The sequence below is a fragment of the Phoxinus phoxinus genome (genome assembly GCF_949152265.1).
Source record: "Phoxinus phoxinus genome assembly, chromosome: 23".
Lineage (NCBI taxonomy): Eukaryota > Metazoa > Chordata > Actinopteri > Cypriniformes > Leuciscidae > Phoxinus > Phoxinus phoxinus.
Window position 1 is genome coordinate 15705550 of NC_136898.1, and position 23792 is coordinate 15729341.

The 23792-nt window shown below is 37.0% G+C and overlaps 1 protein-coding gene across 10 annotated transcripts in view; it reads right to left on the reverse strand.

The window, feature by feature from the left end:
* Window positions 1-23792, reverse strand: part of efnb3a (ephrin-B3a) — a 40546-nt gene that overhangs the window by 14495 nt on the left and 2259 nt on the right. For all 10 annotated transcript variants that reach the window (XM_079599446.1, XM_079599444.1, XM_079599448.1 and 7 more), the window contains one exon: window positions 10813-11108. In XM_079599446.1, coding sequence (XP_079455572.1) covers window positions 10813-11108 — 296 coding nt within the window. The remainder of the gene's footprint in view (window positions 1-10812; window positions 11109-23792) is intronic.

The window sequence follows — 23792 nt, forward strand, 5'->3', positions numbered from 1 at the left end:
TCCAGACAACGCACAAAGATGTGACCCCTGCAGTGCACAGAACTGAATGGCATAACTCAGACACTTCTACCAACAACAACATACCAAACTATTACTTTAACAAGGTCATAAATTCACAGCCAGAGTAATAAGTTCAGCCACATCTAATGAAACGAGACATCACTCCTTCCTAGTTAACTGGGCTGTCCAGGCCTGCAGCTCAGACAAAAGACACTTATGTGGCGGAGGTTCTGGAAAGGGTCTTGTAAGCATGGTTAAATAATTACAGGAACTAGTCAAATATTCAAGTGAATCCCTGTGTTTTGTACTTTCGTGGCTGCTTTTAATGGACATTTTCATGAGGGCAACATTAAGAATTAATGATCTAAAACGGGCCACGGATAATAAGAGAGAAAGGGAATGAGATGAGATGAGTAAAAGATAGAACAGCATGGGGGAGTGAAGGACAGGGGATGAGAAAGGTGAGAGGCCACAGTCTAATTTAAGAGAGTTTAATGTAAGGGGAAAGAAAAGAGAGGGAAAGAAAAGAGAGAGAGAGAGAGAGAGAGAGAGAGAGAGAGAGAGAGAGAGAGAGAGAGAGAGAGAGAGAGAGAGAGAGAGAGAGAGAAATCTCTTGTATGTTAATCTCTTGTATGCTAATATTAATCAATGATAATTTACATACATTTAATAAATTGTAATAATAACAATAAATACATAGATCAAAACTTTAATAAAACATATTATTATTATTTCTAAATTCTTTCTTGGGTGATTCTCACTAAAATGCCAAATATCTCCAAAGCAAATTTAATTCACTCCAAAATAAAAAATAAGATACAACTTTTTTTTTTTTTGGATTGTGGATTATTTTCATGACAATAAAGCACGATAATTAAAAAGTCTTATCACAACACACACACACAAAATAATAAATAGATAGATAGTTAAATAATAAATAAAAGGCTTTGTTCTCAGAAAAATTATATTGTTTACATTTTAAAGTATTTATTGATAGAAAGAAATAAGAAATTTTATTGATAGAAAGAAATAAGAAATTATATTTTGCATAAAAAAATGCAAAATTTAGGACCAGTAAGATGTTTTGCATTGTGGCAATATTTTTTATTTATTTTGGGGTGGCAAAACATAACCTGGACATGTTCTTGACAGGTTTCATAAGATTCACCTTGGTAGAGAGAAATGGAGCGAGAGCAGGAATGACTTCGAGGAATAATCTGAGCGAAACAAGAGTGAGATTGTAAAGGTTTTTCTCTAGGTCATGTTCACGTCAGTAATGTTTGGAGGAGACGGGGAGACGAGGACAAGGAGAGGAAGACCAACTGTCGCACTTTTAAACAGCTTTTAAAGTGCAAGCACACCTGTCAATCAGACAACAACAGCAGAAACCCACACACACACACACACACACACCCTCACACGTTCAAGTCCGAATCCAAACTGCACATTCAGCAGTGTGAAATATCTGTCCTCATGTTGGAGGCGAGTATATAACGCATGTTTGAAGAGGTGTGGAAAGGCATTAACAAAACGAGAACTCATTATTGCTCTGCGATGCCTCCTCCCTCATCCGATTCCCAACGCGGCCCCACCACCAAAACCCTGCGCCACAAAGAGCCCAGATAAAGACACATTATTGAGAATCAGCCTGCTGAAATAACGCGCTCTGACATCTGAGTCAGCCCGCAGCCAGCAGCGTGGAGGTGGGGACGCAGGGGAACAGTTAAAGAGGAGAGAGAGAGAAACTCTATGAACTCTGTGCTGATGAGGTACCAAAGTAGACATCGCAGATCTCCATGGATTCGCAGCTTGATGCGGACTAAAGTGCTATACATTAATGGCATGAAATATGCATATTTTAGACAGCTGCAGTCCTAATTCATCGGCAAATGTCAGGAAACATGGTTCTGAAAGTGTATTCATAATTAATGAAAGCATCATCCCTATTGGCAAAAAGCTTTTTTCAAGGTTGATCTTTCCTCTGGATCTGGCTGATGTGTGGAAATTATTTTAAGCATCACAAACCTGAGGAAGACCTCTAATCTCCTTAAATAAAAAAAATCATGATTATGGTGATGTTTTATTCAATTTTTAGGCATTCAACTCAATTTGTGCAGTATATAATGTGGAAATGAGGCATCTCGAAGATAAACTTTTACCCGATAAAACAACCTGTGACAGGTTTCATACTCCACTGTTTAGAAAGGTGTGAGTGTGTTTATGTACTAATCAGAAGAACATTAAGCACTTCAGCTCTGAATTAAAGTGATTAAAGTGAACATATGAGATTAATTCAGCTAAAATCTGCTTAACATACAAACTTCACTCAAACTTTAAAACATTATTTTTTAACTTTTCTATATCATTTTAGCTTTGGGTGTGTCTTCTATTTTTGTCCTTCATAAACTTTTATATACACTAAAACTGGCCAAAAGTTTGGGGTATTTTTAAATAAATTAATACTTTTATTTAGCAAGGATGATTTAAATTGATCGCCCCCGAATTGCCACTAATTCGAGCACGGCCGCACGGCATTCATAAATGAATTAAAAGCTGGAAAAACTGATGGAAAAGAGGGAAAAACTCCAACGTCCACCAACGGTTTTACCAATTAGGATATATTAAGTTGCAATTGTGAGATAAAATCCCATTGTGAGAAATAAAGAAGTTTCTTCAGAGTCATTTACGCCAAGTAAACAACGACCTTCCAACCAGTTGACCACTTTTCTGAGAGACTAATAACATAATAATAATGAAAAAAAAAAATGCATTTATGCAAGCCTTGACTTCACTGAAGTATTTGCATTATGAATAGCTACTGGTCTTCTTTGTTGCAGTTAACCATCTATAAAATGCCTTTACACTCAGCAAATACATGCATTTTACAGATTCCATGTGCACTGAGAAAAAAAAAGCATTCTGAATGTCATAACGCCAAAGCAGCTGTGATGTGGAATTAAATATATGCCTGGCAAGCACTGTTATTTCCATCTGGAAATGCAAACCTAGTTATTTTAATGTCACATTGTTGTAGAATACAAAAAGTCTTAAAAAGAAACAATGGAGATATCTTTAATTTGCATACATACTCCATCTTCCCCTTTCAAGATTACATAGAGCCACCATCTCGAAGCTTCAGTTTTTCAGCACTGACTCAGGTTCACCTGCAGTGTTTCCCTGTATTTTGGCACAATGCAGTCTTCACTCTATTTTAACAAGATGCCCAATCCCTGCTGGTCAAAAATGGCCCACAGCATGATGCTACACAAGCATACTTCACTGCAGGTATGGCGTTTTAAGGTGTGGGCAGCGTCTGCACCTTTGAATTCTGTTCAAAAGCTCTACCTTGGGTCTCATCTGACCACACAATCTTTTCTAGGTCTGCTTTATGCTTTCCCCCCCACATGGTTCTGTCGGAGTAATGGCTTCTTTTGTATCACCACCCCATGTAGGCCAGAGCTCTTGATATGATTGACTTCATATTTTATTCTCAGCTACTGAACTCTGTGGCTTCTTCAAAGCGACTGTTGGCCTCTCACAAGTCTTCAGAGTTTTGAAGAACAAGCTTTCTCAGTGTCTTGTTGCTTTGATATAGCTTGTAGTTCTTGATAACTGAACAAAAACATGGTTTTGTATGATTTGTTATTCATTAAGATTTGAATTTAGATTAAATAGTAGTGGTCCATGTAACTTGTACTCAATATGACAACTCTTCTTAAACCTTTCAATCCATTATATGGCTTCAGAAGACTTGAAACGGTGTATAAATCATATGTTTGGAGCACTGGCCACTGTCTGTCAATATCCAATTCATTTTGCGTTCAATAAAGAAGAAAATGTAAATGGATTGGATCCACGATTACGAATACAAAGGTGCTGTATGTTGGAGGAAGGCTGTCTCTTTCTCCGTCTCGTTTCCTCTGAGGTAATTATCTTAATAGGTTGACTAATAGCACCTCTCAGAAGTGTGTCAATGGTCTGGGAGGGATGAAGCGGATTGGATGTGGTAATAGAAACCGACAACACAGTCTCAACCCAACACAATGGAACCTACATCGAGCAGCAGTCCGGATCAGGACAAAATGCTAATGCTAATTCATTCAATTTCTTTGTGCTAGGACCACAACAAAATACCCCAAAGAATAACCTGTAGTGGTATAATACACTGCCTGAAAACAAGACAATTCAAAGTCTGGAAATGATGCTTCCCGTGCACTGTTTCAGTCATTAGTGAAAAATTCAAGTTTCAAGCTGTGTGGAACATAAGTATAAACATGCTACAAATATCTGCCAGTGCAGTAGATTTTCTATGTAAACAAGTCTTAATTTCTTATTCAGTGTTGCTTTTGAAGTACATTTGATTTTAGGGCTAAATGTTTGTCTAGTAGTCGTTTATTTAAGCCAATAGTCGACTAATTCCATGTTTATGATATTCATTTAATTACTTAAATGGGGGTGGCATCATAAAATGGTTTGAGTTTCAGGGCTGAGAAAGAATATTATATTTGTAACATTGCTAACATTTTTTCAACATTACAGAGAAATACCAAACTATAATTATTGAGCCTTTAAAATATAAATGAAGCGCTCAATCGCACACAAAGCTTAAAGCAAATAGAAACAGAAAGGAGACTGTCAAAATATTTTAATAATTTATTAATACACCAGTGATTTCTGAGTCGGCTGCAAAGGTGTAGTTGACGATGCTGACTCATCTCTATAGTATAGCGGACGCACCTGTTGAGAGAAATGCATCTTTCATAAAGATTAAATAATCAGAGAATATTTGATTTTCGACTTGAATTGGTTCAATTAAAAGTAGTTTTTTTTTTCTTTATGTTGTCTTACTACTATTATGACCAAAAATTTAATGATCAGGAGAAAATGCAAGTGATTGCACCGGTGCCTCCGGGTTAGTCTGCACGAAACCTTGGATATTCGCCAATAGAATAAAAACACATTTATTCAGCTTAATTAGAGCGAGCGGCCATGTAAACAGGCAAACGTTAGCAACTGCTTGCATGTTTTATTTTTAATTCAGATTAATGTAATTTAAGTTGAAATGACTTAAACATCCAAGTTGATTGTACTTAATTTAAGGCAGCAACCTTTTTAACAGTGCACATTAGGATTATTACTGCATGTCTCTATTTAGTTACAGAATCATGTTTTCACAAATTTTCAAAAGAGTGTGAATGTACACTGTTCAAAAGTTTGGGTCAGTAATTTTTGTTGTTGTTAAATTAATACTTTAACAATGAATCCAGCAAGGACACATACATTTATCAAACAGTGCATTTGAGTGTATTTGTGTGAGCCAATGTGTTTATGTTCAATAATATTTCCATTTCTACTCCTCAGAGCCTTCACCTACATAACCATCTGAATTCTCTATTCTCTTTCCCTCACACCATTCTCTCCATCCATCATTCTCTCCCTTCATCTTCCTCCACCCTGTCTCTAGTGAACAGCTGGTGAGGAGAATTCCCACAATCCCTCACACCGTAATCTCCCTCCCTCTGCTCACACGTCCATCCATCAAAAGAGCCTTTATTCACCCCTGCTGCTGCTGCGTGCGTGTGTGTGTGTGTGTGTGTTGGGTTATGTCTGATGTCACTGTGAGCATTATAGTTAGCTGTGTGGAAAGTTTAGTAACATAAAATCAAATTAAATCTTCATGTGATTAAATAAACACACCGGCCACAGTGTCCGTAATGCATTTAAGAAGATCATGTTAGCAAGACTCTCTTTGAATGGTTCTACATTTACACAAGGCCAGGTGTGTGTATATGTGTGTGTTTTTGTGTGCTTAATGACTTTAAGCGCAGCTGCAGATGCCAGAAGGTTAATGAATCTCTGTGTTAAACCGTCTATATCCCATTAACCTGAGAACTACAGCGTGATCTTTATCAGGAACACACACACAAACACACACAGATCGCTCAGATCAAACCGACACATGCAGAAATCGAAACAGAGCTGGAAATTCAAACGGACACATTCATAGGGATAAACACAGACTCTATGCGCATGCACACACACACACACACACACACACACACACACACACCCCAAACATAGTGTGGTGCGGGGCTCTGATTGCTGACCTAGTTTGGGAGGGACCTGTCACTACTCATAGCCATCAGATGGCAAACTCACTGGTTCAGCATGGCAGACACACAAACATGCACACAAACGCTGAACTTTGGAACACAGAGAGCAGTGCGGCAGGCATCTGTGTGAAATTTAATGGTACCGTTTTAATTTCGACATGGCTTCAAACTGTGCAGCAAGGTATGCTAAACGTTACTGCTAAAAATACATAAATGTGATTGTATGTGATAAAGTGTGTGGACAAGCTGGAAAAACCTCTCCCGTTTCTACACTGCAAATACGGGGTTCCAAATGTTAAATATAAAGTGTGTTGCAAAAAGGTGACCCAGTTTTACCAAAAACTGCTGTTTTACCACACTGAAAAACTTACTGGTGTAGAACCAATTTGCACTCAGAAATTGCAAATTTGTAAGTAAAACATATTCCAATAATCTTTGATTCACAACTTTGATTTTTTTTTTACTGTAACAATACATTTCAAATGGTAAACAATTGGGAATAATTTTATAATACAATTATTATATTATTTTAAATTGTAATTTAATTATCAAATAAATATTATTAACTCTTTTATGCGTGAATTATGATTAATTTATCTTGCTTAGGGCAGGAAAAACAAGATTTGAACTAATTTTTTTCAGATGTCCACGAGTGGACCGTGTGCGCTTGGCTTTAACTGAAGAGATACCATATTAAATATAATACAGTTTATTATAATATGTAATACTGTGTGTATTAAACAAACCAATGAAGAAAATATAAAATCATGTGAAAACTGAAAACTATAAAATATCTACAAAAAATATAATACAGCTTGAATTATTGCAAAGTGCAAACACAATTGAGTTTTTTCCCATGCAGCAGACAGAGAATTTCATACAAGTTGAATTTTGCGTGTCTTTGATATCAACACACGAGGACTTGATTCCATTAAAGATCAACAACTGGTGAAGGTACAACTCTGTGGAAACAGGAAACCTAACTCAGACTACACTCTAAAAAATGCTGGTTTGGTTTAACCCAAGTTTGGGTCAAATATGGACAAACCCAGCCGTTGGGTTAAATTTTTAAATAGCATTTTTCATCCAATGTTTGGGTTTGTCCATGTTTGACCCAAAATTGGGTTAAAACAACCCAGCATTTTTTAGAGTATGTAGAAAATGCTCACGCTCCATCCAGTCTACCAGAGTACGTCGATTTACCCTGATTAGCTGCTCATTCTGATTATGTTCTAAAAAAAGACAATCTAGTACCGTAGCTCTCCTTTCTGAGAAAACCTCTGAAAATCTACATTGATCTATTGATGTTTTCAGACTGTGGAAAAAACTAACGATCAGGTGTTTTCAATCTTATCTGAAATTAGCAGAGTTTGGGGGTAACATGCATTACGTAATCAGATTACTTTTCTGATGTAACGAGTAAAGTAATGCATTACAAGTAACGTACATTATGTAATCACATTAGTTTCTTATGTAACTGCAAATTATATTCTAACACCACAAATACATTTATTTACAGCCAACATCATGCAGACAAAGTATTTTCAAGAACAACCGTCACAGTAATAGTATGAATTGTAGCTGAAATATAGCTAGTGACAGATGATTAATAAGTGATCGTGAGAAGCGGTGGAATCACAAAACACCATAGTGTCTCAAATCTAATACATCCAATAAATCTAAATGCAAATTTTAAATCCGAATCTTAAATCAATATCTTAAGTGTTAAATCTAAATGTATTTCAAATGTATATTTTACAAGTACAAATCTAACTGTAATCCAAGTCTTAAAAATAAATATAAATCATAAATCTTAATGCAATTATATGAAATCTGAATCTTAAGTGTTAGATCTAAAATATTAAATTCAAGTACAAATCTAAATGTAATTAAATCTTAAAAATAAATCAAATTTAAATACATTTTTAAAAATTGGAATCTTAAAATCAAAATCATGTGTAATGCATAAAAACAATGCATTTACTGAAAAACATGTCTAAAATCTAATTCTAAATGACGTTGCTCACTAGCAGACAATGTAGTTTTATTGATCATAATTCATTTTGCTGTATTGCGTCACTTGCTCACACTGGGAGGTTATGTATTTGTGTACACACACACACACACACACACGGAGTAGGGTTCATCTCTAATATTTCAGCTTAACCTTGATAAATAAACCAACAAGACCTTTTCAATAATTAACAACCCCTCACCACAAGTCTAATCCAGTGTGACACAAACATACACACACACACACACACACACACACACACTGATGCTCCAGAGCTGAAATGTCAATGAGTAGCTGTAGGATTGGCAAACAAAGGCATAGGCTACATGCGAGTCCACGGTAATACACTTTTTAATCTTACCGTTAACATGGTCAGCAATGCAACAAGGCGACTACTGTAAATTATCGACTGTGTGAGTATGTGCTTGGCAGAATAGGATGGTAAAGGGGAGGTTTTGGAGAGGGAATCTAATGCAGTGGGTTTTTTGAACGCTTTTTTTAGGGTAAAGTGCTCCCCTGGGAACTCAGTTAGCGCCCAGTGATCAAAGTTTTGACAAAAGAGCTCAGAGCGTTTGATACACTCTGATACACACTCAGCAGGGAGAAGATCTCAGCTTCAAACAGTGCAGATCACAGGGGAAACAAGCACCAGCTAAAAGCATCACTCACAGCCACACACACCAGGATGAAACCACAAAAACCTACATTAATAAGCTGTGCTTTTATTCTATATTAAAACACATAAATAGTTTACATCTGTGATTTACAACAGCACAGACACCATACATGGATATTTGTGAAGTGAAACACACAGTGCATGTGTGTTTTACATTGGTCGGGCTGATGTCTCTAGCTGCTCTTAAATGCCCTTGAGTCTCACAGGCCCATTACAGCCAATTAAGATCCACATAATCACAAGCGTGTGCAAAAACCGCACAGCACCCGACGCTCTGTCTTTCTCTTTCTCATTACGGGCATATTGTAGAAATTAACAACTGCCAACATAGGTTAATTAAAAGTGATTTCCCTAGGGAACAAACAGTAACACGCACACATATTCTCTGCTTTATCGATGGATTCATCTATTGGTGGAGCAACTATGAGGTAAATTTGACGGGACAGAACCCCTGCGGCTAACGCGTGTTATTATTGCACTTGAGCAATTAGCAAATGTTCCCTAAAATGTTTGTCCATTCACTTTTATTTTTTAAATAGAAGTAATGATTTAAAATCTTATTTCTGGGCTTTAACCTTTTTTAATATTCAATAATTTTAAATCAGGGCTCTCAAATTCATATTAACCCTTACGCTGTTGAAAACCACCTTTGGTGTTTCCGTTCAAAAATTACTGGCCATTTTTTTTAAAATTGCTTGTAAATTGCTCCCTATGCTGTATTATCTCCAAATATTGGATTCAATCTTTTTGTCAAGTTGTTTTCTTTCAATTAGGACAGGTTTTGTATTATTTTTTTAAACTGATTGATCGTATGCCTCATTTATCTGTGCTTAAATTGGTCAAAAGAACAAAAATGATCCAAACATTTTGGGAAGTAGTTATACCCTTTGTGAGCAAAGACGGTACGTTTTAGTCCAACACGATAACATTAACTAACATTTTCGGGGGAAAGAAAATCCTCTCCGGATCAAAATGACCCGAACACAACATAAGGGTTAAATGGCAGTCAAATAGAGCCATTTCAGTAGCTGCGACAAATACAAGTGTATATAAAAGAACAGTTATCATACAGCTTACCACACAAAAAATCACAAAACACTTTTCATGGGTGTGAATCAAATTAATAAATAAATCAATCAATCAATATTTACATCCACTGAAAATGTTTGGGAAAGGTTGTGTGATATAAAAACATTAATACGGAGCCCTGCGCATGACAGGTGGAAGAAAAAATATATATTGTGGCCACAAATTAAGAATTCATTCACACGATTTATTAATTCATGGCCATGTTTTATTTATTCCCTTCCTCATTTTAGTTAACTTATGGCTACATTGTAGCAATTTGTTCCCTCGTTTTAATTTTGTTAAATCATGGCCACGTTTAACTCCTTTAACTAAAATGAGGGAATGAAACAAAGTCTTAATTGTGACCATGATATCTTGTTATTTTCTCCCCGGATGTCATGTGTGGGTATCTGTACATTAAAACCAAAATGCATAAAGTTAAAAATGGATTTGTAGGTCAGATAAGAGGATAAATTATTCCACATATTTGAGAAGGTCACAATACAACACAATATGTGGGCCAAATTTGGCTTGTTTGGATAGTTTCAACTTTAAAGAATAGTTATAATAGAGGGTGACAAAATTAAGATTATTGAACATGACAAGGCTCAAAAATGTGTTACCAATACCAACTTGAACACCAAGGAACAATATGCCTGGAATATGTGTGCTTACTACTGCACTCCAACTCCAAAAAACATTGGCTAGATAAAAAAAAAAAAAAAAATGGAGGCACAGTACCTCCTTTTACGAATGCGTAATCCCATTCTGTACACACATCTATGGTTATAGATGGTGCTTCATTAAAAATTACCAGATGCAGACACACTGGTTTGGTAAAAAATAGCTAAACCCAAAGTAGGGAATTGACTGCACTCTCTGTTTCTTGTCATTACGATATTGGCTGGCGCGCACACACACACACACGCACACACACTTACCTATGATGTAGTAGTCTCGTAAGTTCTTGAACTCGTGACCCCAGAGGTTGGGCGAATACTCCTGGAACTTGATGGTAAACCTCATATCGCTGTTGGGTTTTTCGCAGGTGAGCAACAGGTTGGGGGCACCCATCACCTCACACTTGTCGGCCTGCTCTCGTGAGGACACCAGGTACAGTTTATAATACTCATACTCAGATGGAGAGTTCGGCCCCAAGGGATTCGTGGCAGGACACACAAGGTCCAAACGATCCCCTATTTGAGGGTAGAGTATGTAGCCCCTCTCATCTCCAAACCTGCAGAAAGAGAGACATGAAGAGTGAGTGACATACTATAAATAATGTTCATCTCCAAACCTGCAGAAAGAGAGCGATGAAGAGTGAGTGACAGACTATAAATAATGTTCATCTCCATGGAAACTGAGATTGACAGTCTGATATTTGCTTGCATGTACGTGCATGTGAAACTGCAAGGCCTGTTTGATGCTGGAACTGCCCTTTTGTTCATACATTTTTTCACACAAAACGTAAATATACATGCCCTTTGGTTCTGGAGAGTGTGTGAGAGGGCATATGTATGGCTTTGCTTGCCAATGTGATGAAAATGAGCGTATGTAGAGGTCACGTTTTGTCTACAATAGTAAAACCTGGAATCGCTTAGATTGTGGGGAGCAGCCAACGGCTTAAAGGGAAAGTTCACCCAAAAATTAATATTTTGGTCATCATTTACTAACCCTCATTTCTTTCTAACCCTGTATGATTTTCTTCTGTTAAACAGTCGCTCTTTTCAATGCAATTATAATGAATGGGGACTTCCAAGTTTCAAAAATTACTCAAAAGCACCATAAAAGTATGATAAAATAATCCGAATTTAAGCTATTATTTAATTATCTTCCCTTTCAGCGAGATGTTAACAGCTGTGTCCATATCATTGAGTCAATGAGTTAACAGAGAACTCGATCAGTTTAATTCCTAAATGAATCATGAATTAAGAATCTTTTTTTAAGCCCTTATTTTTTGGCACTATTACACCCTTGTTTTTTGGGGTCTACTAGAACACATTTTCATGCGTGTATGTTCAAAAACATTATTTTTCACATATTTTACATTATTGCAGCACCTCTCTTCCCAGTCTGTCTAGTTCCTGTCTCTATGAAGCCCATCCCGCTGAAGAACGCAGTGTGCTCTGATTTTGGCTGGACCAGTGAATGTGATTGGTCAACCAGTTTGAGTGTGCTTCTGAAAAGTCACTTCTCTTACCATCAACACAGTACTAACTCAAATCATCCATGCCTCATCCCTTTTTCTTTCTTTTTTTTACATTTTTGCCTGTGCCATGGTTGGGATTTATATAAATGAGGAATTTTGTGGCTTCCACGATCCCGGACGAAAACTCAAGGATACAATCTAGGTACTTCAGAGAGAATTTAGAATCAGTGCTACTGCTTACTGATATAGAGAATAACTCCCTTTAGAGTGGACTTTGTGCTTTGTAACTTTCAGACCTTTTTCATATTCAAACAGTAACATTACACACTAAATGTTGACAAAGGAAAAAAGCATAATACCCATTTAAAAAGAAAATTACAGGCTTCAGTATTTTCTGAATGAATGGTGGTTTATGCCCAAAACTCAGTGATCAACTAAATGAAAAACACCCCTAAGGCTGTCTCTTTGTGCTGCTTGCATTACTGTAATAATCATAATAAACGTGCACACTATTTTTGTTGCAACTGCTTGATGGGAATTTAGCACTCTTGTCACTTTTTTTCAATGAGCCATGCATGTTAAACAGTTATTTTTTAAGGTCCTGTCTCAAGATAAAGACCGTCGCAAGATGTGCTGGATGCTGCCAAAAATAAAATATAAAACTAAATACAAGGCCTCCATTTAGTCGCTATATAGTTATGACTGAATTTCCCTGTAGAGTTGTAACTCAATTATGTGCAATATCACATGAAGAAAAAAACAATGCTACTTCTCTCATGAACATACCAAAGAAAGTTTTGGAGAATGCATAAGGCACTTTTTTATTTTGGAGATTGACAACCCCAGTCCTCACATGTGTTATTTTTTGGGTGAACTATTCCTTTGATAAATGTCATAATGAAAATATAAAGGGTTTGAGAATTCATTAGCTTGGCATAAAAACAGGTGATAGAAAGAGTCTATCAAAGGGAAAAAAGTGAGTATGTGACAATATCATATCCAAATATATGAAAGTTTTCATAAAACAGCTTTGAGCACAGCAATTATTCAGTATTTTATAGCACATTCTCAGTCAAACCAAAGACCAAAGCTGAGACACAGCACTTAAAAGCTCCTATACCTCCATCCTCTTGAGGAAAAAAAGCTGTGGCATTTACCAGACTGACATTTTAGCTCTATTCAGAGACAGAGTCTTGTTCTGAAGTTGAAAATTTACCTCACAAGTAACCCCACTGCAGATAAAGGCATTTTGTAGGCCCCTCACTCCTCGCTCTAAGTGTATAAAGCTTGACATTTTCATCAGGCCGAGACATCCAAGCAAAACCGCACCGCAGTTTGTAAGACACCATTGCACAGAGATCCAAAAAACGTTCCTAGTCAGCCAGATAGTGAAGAAAAAAGTTAACATCATGTGACAGCAAAAGCACCTGATCTGCGTATCAACATATACATTAACACAATGAGTTTAGGCCTCAATCAGTCATCCGTCACACCTAACACACATGACCGAGATGCAAACAAAGCCAATGTGATCTTAGCCTATTCATTAGCTACTAACATAAAGGATCAGACTGAGGGCAAAATCATATGATAATCAGACGCTTTAAATTATCAAACGAAAACTCAGAACACCACTGTTTGGACCAAAACACAAACTAGGACTTCAGTGTTTACATTGTGCTGCTCATCGAACCAAGCAATTTACCAAAGGCTTTGAATTGTGATGACCACACCACACACACTCTGACTATTAAAGATGAACTGGGTTCATCAGACTGTCTGTATGTTTAGTTATTTATAGAGACTTGTTTAATCCTTTTGTCTGTGTGATATATTTACCTAATTGAGTGTGATAGAAGACACAGGGGGGCAATCTGGCATTCTTTACTGGTTAAACTGGATTGCGTTTGGTTAGTGAACTCACCCCACACTGTTTAGATAAAGGATAGAGGTGGTTGGCCTGATTACATAGGTGTTGTGGGTTTCTGTGCTGGTTTGATGCTTCTCATTGGTATGTTTGATTCCCAGGGCTCCTTTACACTTGCACTGCAGAGGTGGAGTGACTTTGGGCCGCCCTTGAGTTTCTAAGGCCGTCGGAAGCTTTGAATCCAGACTCCGTTTTCCCCCTTTCACTTATCAACAATCCTCCACTTCACTCACACCAACACAACATTTACCCATGCCGGGCTTCCCAAAGTTTGTTTTCAGCAAGGTAATCCGACAGAATGAAAAGGAAGTGAAAATCATAATTCCAAATTCATACATAATATGCATAAGAGTCTCTTATGTTATTTGAGAAAAGCAGGTGGGGGCATTCATTGTATATAACCATCAAAATTAGATTTCTGACTGCTGAAAACCGCCGTCAGTGTTAAAAGGGTCAGAGAGAGGGTAGAAAATGATTGTGAAATACTACGACTGTTTTGGGACATTCTATGTAGTCCAAAGTGTAGAGTATGGCCCCTTTAATTTCACAACAGAGGACGGCGCTTTTTCATCTTACGCTCATTTAATCTTTCATCTTGTTTTCCTTACGCTTAAGCAAATGGATACGTTAACCTCAAATCCTGCCACCCTGCAGATCCCAACTGTTTTCCTTCAGTCTAAACGGAAGACATTTCTATCAGAGAGCTGTCAGACCCCTGCTGAGGCATACGAAGCATGGCGACCATTACCAAGACCACCCCAGAATAGCAAAAGGACAAAAATCTAATCTTAGCATAATACAATATACTGATGGAGGAAAATGTAACATGGTACATCTGTTTCTGACTACACTACACTGATTTTTCAAAGGCTTTTGAGCATGTCAAAATTTCTCTGTGATGCGATCACCAGTTGACGAGTTGAATGCATTTCTCTTTCCTTTTCACTGGAAAAAACAACAGCTTTGCTTATTGAAGATACTGACAGTTATTGTCTGTTCATGGTTCAAGTGAATTGCAGAAATATTGTACGTTCTTTGCAGTGGTTATCAGGCCTGACAAAGCGAAATTTTCTTTCGGGTTGGTGAATTTTGCAAACATATTTATTCATGGAAAAGGTGATTTTTGGTTTAAATATGAGTTGAATCAAACCTTTTTTTCCACTGAAGTAAACAGACAATCTAAGTGAGAAATGTCTACATGTGTATTGGAAACACTCCTTCTGTGAGCTCCATGAACTCTGATTTTAATACACCGCCATCTAAAACTGATGTTTTTATGTATGAAAGATGCGGCATGAAATGACGATGTGTATCTTCATTTACATGGAAATTTAAGAAACACATTCTTACATGGGCAAAATGACACTTCAGACTAGAAATAAACATCTCAAATCAGTGATTAAGTACTTTAAAGTTAATGGATCATGTTTATACTCATTATGGATTCATCACTGCAGAATCACAAGTATAAAAGCTTCCTATTGCCACACTAAAGCAACAAAAGGCTGATCGAGCTGAAACTCAAACAAATCCAAGTAGTGAACCACCGATTACACTTCACCTCACTGCAGCAATGTGGAAAATTAACTCTATTTTGAGTTTATATAATGATACTATTTTATTATAATTTGTAGTAATTGCACAAAACTGGGGATATTTCCCTTCCCCATATCCTCTAAAAATGTGTTTGTGTGCACGTAGATCCCCTGAAGTTACAAACCCAGATTGTCTTTAAAAGTAAAACTTATAAATAATGCAGTAAATAATAAAGTGAACTTTTTTCAGCGTTTTAAAAACGCAGAATGTTTTCTTTTAGGGTTAGGATTAGTCTATACCAAGTCCAGACTGAATCTGTGAACTTTTTTCTTATTATCTGCACTGTTTTTAAGGTAAAATTGTGCAAATGTGTTTATATTTAAATGCAGTGCTACGCTGAACTAAGAGTAGTTTTATCAGTAGCTGAAGCAAAGCGTAAGAGCAAACTATTTAATAAACGAACGGCAATTTGTACAATTTATTCATAAAATGACCATTCTGTGTAAATCTGATTCCATGTGGGTCTAGACTGCAGTAACTCGTATTGAGCTTTGATTAAAAACAAAAAAGTATGTAGTCATTTAAAAGTGTGTATGTGTGTGTGTCGAGTTTATGGTCGTCAAGACCTGCTGAGGTCACCCAGATTATCTTAAGGGCTCGGAGAGTGTTGTTTCATGTTCTTATCAGTGCTATTTAATTAGCTAAGGGCTGGAGATAGCTTACACATTCCTGAACTCTGATGGACTGAAACTCACTTACCACGTGGCTGAGAACCACATGCCACAAACGTAGTGACTCACATATGCAAACAAACACAAACAGTCTAAAACTAGGGATGCAAAGATATGGAACTTCTGAGTGTGATAACGGTAAACTATAATCAACAGCTTGCTGTGGCCGATGCGATAACCGATATTTCACTTTTCGAGTTTTAACCCATTCAACTTTAGCAACTACTGTATCTAATTAAAAACAAAAAGCTTCTGATCTAGATCAATCTTAAGCACTGCTTTTTAATGTGCTACAGGTGTTATGTTTCACAATGAATAAAATAATGTATGATTATAATCACAGGAATCTGGAAAATATCATACAGATTAGATAGTTACGCATCATACTGTTGGAAAGGTCTTACTTAGTAGAATTTGTACACTTGCGTTTAAAAAAAAGTTTCTCATGCTCAACAAGGCTGCATTTATTTGATCTAAAATACAATAAAAACAGTAATAGTGAAATTATTGATTTAAAAGAACTGCTTTCAATATTTTTGTAGAAACCTTGATGCATTCTTTGATGAATAGAAAGCAACAGCATTAGGGTGAAACAGAAACTTTTTGTAACAATGTAAAAGTACTGTCACTTTTGATCAATTGAATGTGTCTTTGCTGAATAAAATCTTACTGACTCCAAACTTTTGAACAGTGGTGTAAATGAAAGCCCTCAGATGCATATGTAAAGAGTGTTAGCACAGGATGTGTCTTTGTGATCAAAAATAGCTACTAGACGGTGTTTAACATAATAGTATCAAATAGAGGTCACACAACCCCGTTTTTCAAAACAACTACTTTTCATTGATGCACATTGCAACAAAACATGGTGTAATACTGAAAAACATAATAGTATATTATTATAGCTTATTGGCAAATAATATGATCAGCTAACAACATTTTGTGCACCTCAACACAAAGCATATCTGGGTGGTCTTCTGTTGTGGTCAGATTGAGAAGCTCAAGGGAGCTGGTCGGCCCAGAGGCCGCTGACTCCTCAGCCCAACATGAAAAGACTCATCAAGCTCCAAACACTCCGATGATTAAAAATGAACGTCACTAAAAATAACCTTCCCTTTGTTTGGAAGAGAGGGAGGGGAGGGCACAGGGAGAGAGGATAACTCCCAACTCACTTTTCATCTGTTCTCGCGCTCTCTCTCAACTCTCCGTTTTCATGTTCGAAACCGAGCCATGGGGGAATTAACCAAATCTGATTCTTTTTAAAGATTGTGGAGAAAATGTTCAGCGGCCTGTTTAGTATACACACATCTTTGCAGAGTGGAGAGGTGTGTGGGTCCAACATTTTACCAATTTAAATCCATTCCGCAAAATTCCACAGAGGAAGTCTGAAGATTACGTCTGGGTCTATAATGAGACATGTTAAAACCACAATGACCATGATGCACTAGTCTATAAAAACAAATACATGTTCTCATCTCTGTCGGTTTACTTTTCTTCAATGTGTTTCTTGACAATCTATTGTTCATGATTCACATATAAGGCCTGCCAATTACCTACATTTTTCCTTCAGAAGCAATAAATGCTCATCCGACCTTCATGAGGATGGCAAACAAGGTAGAAAAAAAAGAGAGAGAGGAGGAACGAGTTTTTCCAATAAATTGGATAACATCAGAACCCCAATCCTGTGTATCCTCAATCCATGGATGACATACAGCGAAAGTGAACCACAGCGAAAGAAACAACTGTCGTCATCATAAACGTTGTTTTACAAGGGGTGCTGATGTTAACAGATGAAGTATAGTGCAATCCTTGTGTCTGCAGTCCACCGTAATACCATCCTCACCCCCCTCGGTTCAGAACAATCATCGGGGTAATCTTAAAACTGTAATTACGCTTTCCACACAGCACAGTATCATGCCAGGGCTTTGAAGGCATGCCAGAGACGCACCTTTGAAACCGAAAATTAAATATGAGTGAAACGAGAGGGAGGTTTTCATCGTGAAGATAGCAGGTCCAGCTAAATAACACTGAAACTGAGTGCTCAAAAAGTCAAAACTATGAAGTTTCAAGGTTTGCTAGTACTCTATAAATCGAATGCCTTTATGAAAACCATAGAGGGGGGAAATAAATGAATAATAAAGTAAGTAATGTAAACAGAATTCTGCTTAAATCTCGTTTGTCACATGTTTATCCTGCGAAAATGATTCAAGGACTGTTATGTATCTATAGAGTTTCACAAAAGATCCCAACAAGGTCTCTAACTCAGCCTGATCACATTAACATAATTGTAGGTTACGTAGGCTACATAACGTTTACACATTTTTTGTTAGGATATAGACTGAAAGGTATAATATGTATGTACTGACAGCATCTAACACATACAAGAATTTACATACGCACAGCTTTAGAAACATAAAAATCTGAACACTTTCCATTACATTTATATTATAAATTTATTTTTATAGTTACCGTTGTGATCTAAATTATTCAGTAATTGAAATAGCTCCCCAGCAAGAATTAGCTGTCATTTCACCGTCTAGGTGAACTATAGACTCGATATAGTCCGGCTATGAGTAACCCACATCTAGCCAAAATAACCTTGAATTTGGTTATTACCAAAATAACTTGTGAGATGTATGATATTCCATCATGTAAGCAAAGACAACAGTGATACTACAAGCTGTTTGGTTTAATTTAATTTGGGGTTTCATTTCATTTAATCTAATTGATGACTAGTCTAGTCTTGGGATATGGTTAGACATCCATTACATTTTCCCAAATTTTGCCTTGTTTTAGCCTAGACGTCAGGGATGTGTTTGGATGGCTAGATGTCTTTTAAATGAAAAATTGCTTGCTGGGTCAACACAACAAATGTTTCAAGTGGTTTTCCCAAATTTAACTGAAAATGCAATTTATGATTTCTGCAGTCTCAAAATGATTGAATCCCTTGAATAGAATCCCTCACAACAGCACACATCAGAAAAACAGGTGTTGTCTCAAGCACATCTGATGCAACTAATCAAGAGCTTCATTAGTTGCACCATGTGTGCTTGAGCTAGAACACGTGCATATCTGAGCTTGCTAGGCTTGTTGAGTGTCATGTTTGGCTGCATGTTAAAAATATGGCAAAAGTCAAAAGAATGGTCCAAGAAGTTAAGAGAAGATATCATCGCCCTTCACAAACAAGGAACAGAATACAAAAAGATAACCACATTTCTGAGAAGGCAGGTTCAGAAAAACCCTTGAGTGACTGCAAAAGATCTACAGCAAGACTTGGTGGCAACAGGCACTGAGGTTTCGCCTTGCACAGTAAGGCCCGAACTAAACGCATGCGGTTTCCTAGCCAGATCTCCAAGACGTACACCACTACTGACCCAAAAGCACAAGAAAAGTGAATAACAAAAATCATGTAAATAAGCCACAGACGTTTTGGGATTCTTTTCTGTGGAGACATGAAAAAAAAAAAACTGTAACTTCTCGGCCCTATGGATCAGCGGTATGTCTGGAGGAAGAAGAATGAAGCATATGCTGAAAAGAACACACCAGTTGTGTTCAGTGACGGTGGCTCGATGATGCTCTGGGGCTGCTTTGCATCCTCTGGTACTGGAAACCTGCAGCGTGTTGAAGGCAAGATGGATTCATTGATTCAAGTATCAGGAAATACAAGGAGAAAACCATCACTTCATGCCATCACTTAGGAAGATGAAGCTTGGGCGTCATTGGACCTTTCAAAAGGACAATGATCCTAAGCATACCTCAAATTCCACCAAGGCTTGGTTGCAGACGAAGTTCTGGAAGATTCTACAGTGGCATCACAGTCACCTGACTTGAACCCTATAGAAAATCTCTGGTGGGATTTGAAGAAGGCGGTTGCAGCATGCAAACCCAAGAATATTACTGAACTGGTGGCCATTACTCATGAGGAATGGACTAAGATTTCTCAGAAACGCTGCCAGAAGCTGGTGTCTGGTTATATATCTCATTTGCAGCAAGTCATAAAAGCAAAAGGGTGTTCTACTAAGTACTAAGATGCTTGCCATGAAGGGGCTGAATAGTTTTGAGATGGCAGAAGCCATTAAAAGTTTAATTTTCAGTTGAATTAGGGGAAACACTTGATGTGTTGAGCTATTTCAACTACTTTTGTTTGTTTATTATTTGTTTATTTAGCAAACAGCTGTAAGTAAGTAAATTTTGCCAATAAACCTGATTTGCAATGGGGGTTGAATAATTTTTATTACAACTGTCAATGTAATGAGATTGAACCATTTAACAATCAATGTATTAAATCCACAAATGTAATAGTCTAGGAACCCAAAATGGTTCATAAACATTTGAATGCCTCTAAAGTTGTTCAGTCGTAAAATGCTTACAATCTACACATGCTGTCAATATGTTAATAATGTACGTTTCAGGATCTATGCAAATGTATGTGTGCTAGTCTAGATTCACACTTTGTGTGTGAATACCTATGATTGCTAATGAGATCACATTGTCAGATTTGCATACACACAAGCCTCGAGGTTTCAGAACTTAAACATTTCAAAGTTTCTTGACTAAGCGATGCACATTAATCTCCTTACTGTACTGTAAATATCTAATTTGTATTTCCCCAAAGAAATTGTAGAAGAAATATCAGAAAAAGTTGATATGAGCTATGAAAGAGCAACATGTGAGCAATAAAATTATCCTCTGGGAAAGAGAGAGAGCAGTGACACAAAAGAATGAGGTAATGAATGAGGAGTGAAAAAAAATAAGAAGATGAATAGGTGAAGGGAATGTGACAGAAAGGGAGAACGACATTAACCCCGGAAAGAAAAAGTGCAAGAGAAAGTGTGTATAGAGGTAGTAATCCCCTCACAGATGGCTTTGTTGCCTGTCTGATGATGGAGCAGTCCATATGATGAACTAATAGAGGGGTGTAGTGTAGAGGATTATCCTCCCACTCTCACACCCCTGGAAACTGAGGTCAAGTGGTACAATTCCATTTTCAGTCCATTTAATGCCACAATCACAATCTCTCTTTTAACAATGTAACATTTTTCCATGAGGTCTTATCTCTTCTCAAAAACACTCTCACACACACAAATGGCTAGGATATGTGGGAGGGACTTGCACCGTGAAGCACATTTACGAATCCTAAATCCATTCTTTCACTAACAATGTTTAATCTTGCGCTGCTCTCGGTCCCTAGAAAAGCTCTATACAAGATCTTTCAACAAAGGAGAACCAATCAATCACAGATTCAACAGAAAAACCCCCGACTGCGACTACACTAGAACAGTCAAAAGTCTGAAGATCTGATGTTGGCTCGGTTCTCTGCCTGTCAGTTTTCCAAAGTATCTTTTCCTACACTTAAAATGTTTTAATTTGAAACGCTTAACCCAGTTAAGAAAGCTTTTATCTGGCTCCAATTAGCAGCTGATTCATTAAATATTGAGGGAGCCATGAAGGATTTAATTTTTAATGTTCATTTGTGGCAGAGAGTTGTACAACAACTTCCCCCGGAGCGATGCATGGAGACAGTCTGTGCTCACCATTGATTACGCTCATTGAGGGGCCGAAATGCACTCCTCTCCTCCCACGCACCCCACCATCCCATAACCTGTCTGACCCGTTTCAACGTAATTTTTTCTCTCAGCACAGACTATGGAGATACTAATGGTTTTCTCCAGACATCAGGTACTACATGACTTTTAGAGTTTATTGTCAGGTTAAAGTTAACATGAATCAAAATTGACCCTATTTACATTTTAATGCACATTTCTGGTCTTAATGATGCATCTTTGTACTTTATTCCAAAAACTGTTTGTCTTTGTAATCTTTAATAAAAGTTATAAGTTGGTTTTCCAATTTTTTTCCCCTGCTGAACTTTATCACTTTTTTTCTTCCTAAAATAGAAAATATATACTGTTTGAGACATTATGAAAAAAAAATTTGCTTGCAAACTGAAACAATCAGTTTTTATATTATATCACTTACTATACTTTACGTTACTGTACTGAAGTCAAAGCAAATTATAAAAAATATATCTGGAAAATATTTCCTTTGTATTAAGTTCGGTGCATTTCACACTTGTTTGTAAAGCACTTTTTATTGTATTTTTTATTTTGTGTTAAATATATTTAATAAAAAATTTTAAGTTGCATAACTTTGACAGCACTAAAAAAAACTGCACCCTTTAGCAGTTTGAAAACTCCAGACTAGGTAATATTAACAGGTTACCAAATTATTTCAGCAAACTTGCATTCGGTTTTGTTCTCCAATTTTGTGTCATCATGATCCAATCAATCAATCAATCAATCAATCAATAAATCAATCCATAAAAAATATATATATTCCGTTTCAAGTGAGAAATGCATCACATTACGAAAGCAAGCTCATGATAAAAAAAATCTCGTAAATCTTAATATTCTGGCGTGTCTCGTGCATGCTGAAATGTTCACATGTTCTTGTGTGCATATGTGTTAATATATGTGTGTGAGAGAGAGAGAATGAGTGGAAAAAAAGAGAGCAAAAAAGAGAGCGAGATGACCTGAGAGGGATGTGACTGGTGGGGTGTGAGTAAACACGTTGACCTTTTCAGATATCATAGGGAACATTCATTTCATATGGATGAGTGACTTTCTCCATCTCTTTTTATACATGACTTTATCTGCCCAAACCCCTGAATTCCTTCTCTTATACACAAGTTTTTTTTTTTTTTGCTCAGCCTCAGTTTAATCTAGATTGTTCGCTCTTTTAGCCAATGATGTTTATCTTTTCTGCCTCTGATTATATTTCTCTACCATATGTCTGTCAGAGTGGTAGATGTGTGTGATGTGTGAGCCCAATGTATGGATTTCTCTGTTCTCAAAGGTTCTCTGTTATGGTGTGTACACCTTTTTTTTTTTTTTTCAAACTAGTCTTAAAAATAAAGGTTTCTTTATTTGGACTAATGGTTCTATGAAGAAAGTCCTCTTTACATTTTTTTTCTTTTTTCTTCACAATAGGAAAAAAAATATATTACAGAGTTGAGTGAAATCCCTAATTATGACACTCACTCAAGGTTTACACTCTTCTTAATGTGGCTTCTCATTTCCTCTTGTCCAGAGAGCATCCTCAGCATGGACAAAATTTAGAGGACCCTTGCGTGGGTTTGCAGATTGTGTCACTGTGGGTGAAGCATGAATGGCTTATCTAGGGAGGGCATGCACGCGACCCATAATCGGGAGGCAGCCAGCCGGAAAATGCCCCCCCGTCTCTCTCAGTCGATGGTGTCTGTCCAAACCGTTGACTAGACTGCGTCCCTGGCCAAAGTCACCCCTGTCCCAACTGGGCTTAAATTGATATGTACAAAGTTCCCACACTTTCTGACCTATATCCATGATTGTTCTATCACTTTTCAGTTGACTGGATAAAAAAAAAAACATTTTATAGAAATAGTACTCAGAAAAAAAGAAAAACCTCAGACCATGGTGCACAAATGTATATTGACTATAGAACTTTTGTGAAATTATCCTACATTTTTAGGTTTTCCAGGACACCTATATGTGGTTTACAATAAACTTGACTAAAATATCCTTTAGTGGTAAATCAAAATAA